General features: G+C 23.9%; 1 protein-coding gene across 1 annotated transcript; it reads left to right on the top strand.

The window, feature by feature from the left end:
• The first annotated feature begins 4,970 nt into the window (after window positions 1–4,970).
• LOC145833678 (serine/threonine-protein kinase pim-3-like) lies at window positions 4,971–7,088 on the top strand. Its single transcript, XM_082940827.1, has 5 exons — window positions 4,971–5,205; window positions 5,412–5,543; window positions 5,774–5,919; window positions 6,383–6,526; window positions 6,798–7,088. Exons 1-5 carry the CDS (start codon window positions 4,971–4,973, stop codon window positions 7,086–7,088), a joined length of 948 nt encoding a protein of 315 aa, XP_082796953.1.
• Window positions 7,089–8,188: the final 1,100 nt, after the last annotated feature.

Raw genomic sequence — 8,188 nt, 5'->3', positions numbered from 1 at the left:
ACATATAACTTAAACTATAATGTCAAGGATAATACTGAAAATAGGATGTTTTTAAAACTTGCCATATTTGCCAATTTAACTTAATTTTTATTTAAATCAAGTATAAAAAACTTTAAATGTAGATGTTTACTTAAATTTGCCATATTTAAACCATGTTTTGCCATAAATGCCATATTTGCCAATAGTAGTTATATTAACATGAAATAATAAATTATAAAATATTCATCATAAAAAGTTACTAAAATATTATTGATAAAAAACAAAAACAACAAGTTTAAAATAATAAACATCATATATTGAATTTATCACTATAATTAGTTATCTTTGCTTGTGTATCTATTTGATTCAAATAACATTTTGGCTTTTATCCTACGAAAATTAAAAAAGTCTATATATTTGTAGGTAGTTCATACTTTTTTTAGTAAGAGCATTTCAGTTTAGTTAAATCATACGATGATAGCTCAGGATTAGACAGGGATTTTTTCTAACAATCTTTATAAGTTTATCGTTTTAGTTTATGACATATATTTTATGGATAGATTAATAGTGAGATTAGTAGCGAGGTTTAGTTTAAAAAACCATCTAATTATTTAAAATATGTTTTGTTTAATTAACATTAGTACAGCGTCTATTTAAATGCTTTTAATTATTTGTTAAATTGATTAGTGAATGACTTGTGACAAGGACTGAAGGTATTCTAAATCTTTTCTCTCTATTTTTTTGAATTTACTGAACTTATTAAGGTTAACAAAAAGACATAACAATACAATAAATATATAAAAAACTTTTTTTTTTGTATTTTCAATTCTCTAATAGTTTTTATGCATTTTAAATATCATTTTTACCCTTAACCCTTACCATTAGTCAGTAACTTTTTATTTATTTTATTTTTTATTTCTGAATATTGTGAACTTTTAATTTAAACTATAATGTCAAGGATATTCCTGAAAATGAAGATTTTTTTAAAACTTGCCACATTTGCAATAAAAAACTTAATTTTTATTTAAATCAAGTATAAAAAACTTTAAATGTAGATGTATACTTAAATTTGCCATGTTTTAACCATGTTTTGCCATAAATACCATATTTGTCAATAATAGTTATATTATCATGAATTAATTAAAAAAAGAAAAAATTTATTATAAAAAGGTACTAAAATATTATTGATAAAAAACAAAAACAACAAGTTTAAAAAAATAAGCATCATATGTTAAATTTATCACTACAATTTGTTATCTTTGCTCGTGTATCTTTTTGATTCAAATAACATTTTGGCATTTATCCTACGAAAAAAATATATAAATCTGTATCTAATTCATATTTATTTAAGTAAAGGCATTTCAGTTCAGTTAAATCTAATATTGATAGTTCAGGATTAGACAGGAATTTTTTCTAACCCTCTTTATAATGATATCTTTTTAGTTTATGACATATATTTTATGGATAGATTTATGGTAAGATTAGTAGCGAGGTTTAGTTTAAAAAACCATCTAATTGTTTAAAATGTGTTTTGTTTAATTAACATTAGTATAGCATCCATTTAAATGTTTTTAATTATTTGTTAAGTTGATTAGTGAATGACTTGTGACAAAAACTGAAGGTATTTTTTTATTTTTCTCTCTATTTTTTTTTGAATTTACTGAACTTATTAAGATTAACAAAAAGACACAACAACACAATAAATATATAAAAATATTTTTTTTGTATTTTAAATTCTCTAATAGTTTTCATGCATTTTAAATATCTTTTTTACCCCTAACCCTTACCATTAATCAGTAACTTTCTATTTATTTTATTTTTTTATTTCTGAATATTGTGAACATTAAATTTAAACTATAATGTCAAGGATAATACTGAAAATGAAGATGTTTTTAAAACTTGCCATTTTTGCCGAAAAAAAAATTAATTTTTATTTATATCAAGTATAAAAAACTTTAAATGTAGATGTACACTTAAATTTGCAATGTTTTAACCATGTTTTGCCATAAATGCCATATTTGCCAATAATAGTTATATTATCATGAATTAATTAAAAAAAGAAAAAAATTATTATAAAAAGGTACTAAAATATTATTGATAAAAATCAAAAGCAACAAGTTTAAAAATTAAGCATCATATGTTAAATTTATCACTACAATTTGTTATCTTTGCTCGTATATCTATTTGATTCAAATAACTTTTTGGCTTTTATCCTATGAAAAAAAAATATACATTTGTATGTAATTCATATTTATTTTAGTAAAGGCATTTCAGTTCATTTAAATCTTATATTGATAGCTAACGATTAGACAGGAATTTTTTCTAACCATCTTTATAAGGTTATCTTTTTAGTTTATGACATATATTTTATGGATAGATTTATGGTAAGATTAGTAGCGAGGTTTAGTTTAAAAAAACTATCTAATTGTTTAAAATTTGTTTTGTTTAATTAACATTAGTATAGCATCCATTTAAATGTTTTTAATTATTTATTAAATTGATTAGTGAATAACTTGTGACAAGGACTGAAGATATTTTTTATTCTTTCTCTCTATTTTTTTTTTGAATTTACTGAACATATTAAGGTTAACAAAAAGGCACAACAACACAATAAATATATAAAAAACTTTTTTTTTTTGTATTTTAAATTCTCTAATAGTTTTCATGCATTTTAAATATCTTTTTTTACCCCTAACCCTTACCATTAATCAGTAACTTTCTATTTATTTTATTTTTTTATTTCTGAATATTGTGAACATTAAATTTAAACTATAATGTCAAGGATAATACTGAAAATGAAGATGTTTTTAAAACTTGCCATATTTGCCAAAAAAAAAATTAATTTTTATTTATATCAAGTATAAAAAACTTTAAATGTAGATGTACACTTAAATTTGCCATGTTTTAACCATGTTTTGCCATAAATGCCATATTTGCCAATAATAGTTATATTATCATGAATTAATTAAAAAAAGAAAAAATTATTATAAAAAGATACTAAAATATTATTGATAAAAAACAAAAGCAACAAGTTTAAAAAATAAGCATCATATGTTAAATTTATCACTACAATTTGTTATCTTTGCTCGTGTATCTGTTTGATTCAAATAACATTTTGGCTTTTATCCTACGAAAAAAAAATATACATTTGTATGTAATTCATATTTATTTTAGTAAAGGCATTTCAGTTCAGTTAAATCTTATATTGATAACTCAGGATTAGACAGGAATTTTTTCTAACCCTCTTTATAAGGTTATCTTTTTAGTTTATGACATATATTTTATGGATAGGTTTATAGTGAGATTAGTAGCGAGGTTTAGTTAAAAAATCATCTAATTATTCAAGATATGTTTTGTTTAATTAACACTAGTATGCATCAAATTAAATGTTTTTTATTATTTTCTTATTGATTAGTGAATGACTTGTGACAAGGACTGAAGGTATTCTTAATTGTTTCTCTCTATTTTTTTGAATTTACTGAACTTATTAAGGTTAACAAAAAGACATAACAACACAATAAATATATAAAAAACTTTTTTTTTTGTATTTTCAATTCTCTAATAGTTTTCATGCATTTTAAATATCATTAACCCTAACCCTTACTATTAGTCAGTAACGTTTTATTTATTTTATTTTTTTGTTTCTAAATATTGTGAACTTTAAATTTAAACGATAATGTCAAGGATATTACTAAAAATGAAGATGTTTTTAAAACTTGCCATATTTGCCAAAAAAACTTAATTATTATTTAAATCATGTACAAAAAACTTCAAATGTAGATGTTTACTTAAATTTATATTTTTTAAAATTAATATTTTTTTATTTCAGAAGTTAGCATAAGTTTACCTTCATAAATCATAACAAAATGTCACAAATCTGATTTACTATTTTATAATATCTTTCCTGCCTTGTCGCAAAACAAGTAAAAACATTTAGATGTAGAAGTATCCAAAACTCAATGATATCATTAGTTATATTTTATATTTTGACAAGCTAAATTTAATTTTTTGCTAGGATAATTTAATAAATTTGAAAAAGCAAAATTTTTTATTTTTTGATAATAAGTTCAATTTTTGGTTTTTAGGAACTTAAAAACACTAGTTAAGTTCTGACATATTTGCATGGTTTTATAGATCTCAAGATTATTTTTAATCTTTTTCAAACTACATATTAAGTTTTAACGCTTTGAGACAAATATTGTAATATGATAAATTTTCTTAATTTAATAAATGTAATTACTCTTTCGTAAATTAAACACTTATTTAGTTTTTATAAATAGTTTTATTCTAAAATCAGGTAGACTTTTGTTTTGTAAACCCAGCAAAAGTTCTTCAAAAATAAACAGTTAAAGAAATTAGAAGCTAACTCGTAATTTTTTGAACCTTTTCAATCCTTAATAAAAGTACTAAAAAATTTCTAAAAAATATTTTTTAATAAAGCATAGCAAAAACATTTACGATATTAGTTATAGATTATTAGTAATACTCATTTTCTTTAACTACATCCTAACTATAAAGTTTTTTGATTCATCAGAGTTCAACTTTTTGAGTTTATTTTATATGCTGAAAGTAAATACAGCTGCAAAATTATTTTAATAAAAATTGGAATAATAAAGAATTAATTTTTTAATCCTTTTCTGGCTATACTAGGTACATACGACAAAGTCTTAGTTTCTTATACAATTTGTACTCTAAGTAATAAATAGTTTAACAAAATGTTTTTATACTTAAAAAGGTAGCCACAAGTTATGCTAAAAGTAAATTTGTTCTAATTATAGTTAAAAAGTTGTTTAGTGGTTTTAGTTTTAAGTAACTTTAAAGTTCATTTATTTATTAAACTAATTTACTTAATTCTTCTAATGAAAAACAAACTATTAAATTTTATTAAGCTGGCAAACTCAAGTTTTGTTTCATTTATATAAACATAAAACTTACTTTATAGCACATAATTTTAGTAAAACTTCACTTAACAAGATATCGTAAAATACGAAATGGTAGCCATAATAAACAAAAGAAAAAACATACAACCAGTAACAGTCATAGCTAAAAAATGCAAAATTGACCGGGAAAAATGCGTAAAACAAACATTGAAGCTACCCGACAAAAGCGAACTGACTGTTGATGACTATCATTTGAAATACTCCAGTACTAATAAAATGTTTTTCCAGAAATACAAGATTACTGATAAATGCATCGGATGGGGAGGACACGGGGCAGTGTTTATAGGTAATTGCGTAATTGGAATTACTATTCGCGTTAAAATGAAAAGTCTATGAGTAAAAATTCAAAAAAATGTTGAGTTTTGACGTTGTTACTAATCTGTAAAAACTTATGATTAAAATAACTAAAAATAAGTTTCTTTAATAATTTTCATCAGACTTTGAATTTAGATTTTACAATATTGATTATTTGTAACATGCATTTGTTCACAGGCATGCCGGAACACGAAAACCTCAAAGTTGCAATAAAATATTGTTCTATGAAAAATGTTATGGGAATCCCTGAGGAAGTTGAAAAACACCAAAAAGTATTAGGAGCAGTGAAAGGAACAGTCTTGGAAAATAGTAAGAATTTCGTTTGCCTTATCCTTCAACATTATTTTCTTTTCACTAGAAATCACTTATACTTAACTTTTTTTTCTGTTTTCTTACTTTTGCATGTCTTATAATTTAGTCATGATGTCAGTTTCAATATCTATGATGCCTACGTTTGGCATGCAAAAAAAAAAAGAACATAAACAATGATCACAAAGATGTTAAACATTTTAAAACTAAAAATAATCAATATTAAACAGATATAGTGAAACTAAAGGACTGGTACACTTATGAGGACTACTACATCATAGTGATGGAATACCTGGACGGTTTCAAAGATATTTCAGCTTATTTAGACAAGCATGAATACATGGATGAGAAGAATGCGAAGCTGTTGTTCAAGAAGGTTAGATAACTTTTAATTTAAAGATATGTTCTTTGTATAATTGTTTGTTAATAAAACTATGGCAGAATTAATTTGAATTACTACCAACTACTAAAATATTCACTTATATTAAAAAGTTACAACTAAAAAAGTATCTAAGCTAAAAATTAAAAAAGTTATTGTAATATAGTATCCGGATTTCGACTTTTTTAAAATTATAACCCTCCTCGATCAGGACAAAGTTTTCAAATTAGCTGGATCCGGATCCGACCGGATCCTGACTTAAAAATAATACTTGTATTAAGCAAGAAAAAGCAGAGGTTGATTAAAGTCAATTAAGTTTCGAACCTTACGCTATATGTTACAAGAAACACTTGAAAAGTACATATGATCCGTATCCAGTAGATAACCACTTATTACTTATAATTAACCTGTGCTATTTATGATAATTTTAAACTAATTTAAACCAACAATTTTTTTTCAGGCGTACAAAACGATCAATCGCATGAACCAGAAGGGGGTCTACCATTTAGACGTTAAATTAGACAACATGCTAATAAGAGAACATGAAGGCGACATTGAAGTGAAATTCGTTGATTTCGGATGCACTCACATAGAAAGCGATAAGGTCAGTTTTATTAAGACACATAACTGAGCTATACACATGGTATAAAATTTTAAAATTTTTTATGTTTTTCTCCAACGGTATTTAAATATACTAAAAACTACATAAAAACATCGATAAAATTTATTTATAATTTAATGAATATTCAATTTAAGACTTACAAAACTTAAAATGATAGATACTAAATTTTTATATAAAACTACCACATATTTTTGTTAACATGATTTAAAAACTTAATAAATACCAAACCAAATTTTACATTATTTATTTAAAGCCGTTCGAAAACTGGAACTGCGTTGGCACGCAAGGATACAGATCTCCGGGAATAATCCAGGAGAAAACATACAAGGACGCCGACATCTTCGGAATGCTGGTCTCCGTGTACCTGATGGTGGAAGGTGATTTCATCTTCGACGATGACGATGAAGTCAAGAAGGACTTAAAGGTGCCAAGGGATAAGAGCACATTGAAGTTCAACAAATTTATCACTGAAATGCTGAATGACGTTTTCAGCGGAACCTTCACGCACCAGAAGATGATGAAGCATGGATGGATGAGACGATAAAATTTGTGTTCAGTTATATAATTATTTCTCTAAAAAAATTATATAATTATTCAGTTTGATTGATTTTTTTTTTCATTATTAACATTTTGCTTTAATAAAATGCATTAGCAGAATAAGTCGTTATTTAATTTTCATTGAAATTTTGAATAACATGTTTTTCAAAATTTAACTACAAGAAAAAAAATTGTTTCAAGGTTAGCTGTTTAGATACTTAACTAAATTTTATATTAAACAGCTTCTAAATTAGTCATTCTGAAATCATAGAATTTAGAACTAGTCTGAAATAATATATCACACCTTGGAATCATTTGAAAGCGTTAAACTTAAGTAAAAATAATTTAAACATTTAATCTAAACATAAATTTGTCATATATAAAACAAGACAAAGTGTTTAGTTTTTTGTTAAATTAAATAAGAAACGTATTTATATATAATTAACAAGTAAAATATAATTTGAGGAGTTTTTATTCAATTTAATTTAGAATTTTAAGTATAAGAGATCTAATAAAGTTGGGCGTAATTCCGACGAAGCGCTCAAAACAAAGCGCTTTTTTTTTTTTTGCATTCTTGCGATCCTGCTTGTAAAAATGCTTTCTAATGATTAAGTCGTATTGCTCTTTATTTAACAAAAATATCTTAAAATTTAATTTTAAGGGAATTAGAAGCTTTATAAACTTTTAATACATTTTAGGATTATAAAAAAGCAGTAAGGTTTAAATTATATTTAATGAATTGCAAAAAAAAATTCATATGTTCATTTAAATTATTCTACTGTAGTTATTAACATTTAAAAGTAAGTACTTAAAAAACACAAATGAAAACAATTATTATTATTTACTTAACAATGTTGGGAGCGTTGAACTTTTTCAGATCAAAAAAGCTTAATTTCAAATTCTATTTGAACAAAGTAAAATATTGATAATAACGAAATGCCAAACAAAAGTATTTGGAAACAATATTCTAAAAAAGATATGAATCTTTATACTCATATAAAAAAAACTTTAAATGGAACTTATTCTTAATTTAAGTCATAACAGACCATTTACAAAGCCAAAAGACTTTGAATCTTTAAAAAACCTAGAATTTGACAATTTAGACGG

The sequence above is a fragment of the Thalia democratica genome, chromosome 4 (genome assembly GCF_965202585.1).
Source record: "Thalia democratica chromosome 4, ktThaDemo2.hap1.1, whole genome shotgun sequence".
NCBI classification, from domain to species: domain Eukaryota; kingdom Metazoa; phylum Chordata; class Thaliacea; order Salpida; family Salpidae; genus Thalia; species Thalia democratica.
The sequence above is the reverse complement of the archived record's forward strand: the minus strand, read 5'-3'. Positions and strand labels throughout refer to the sequence as shown.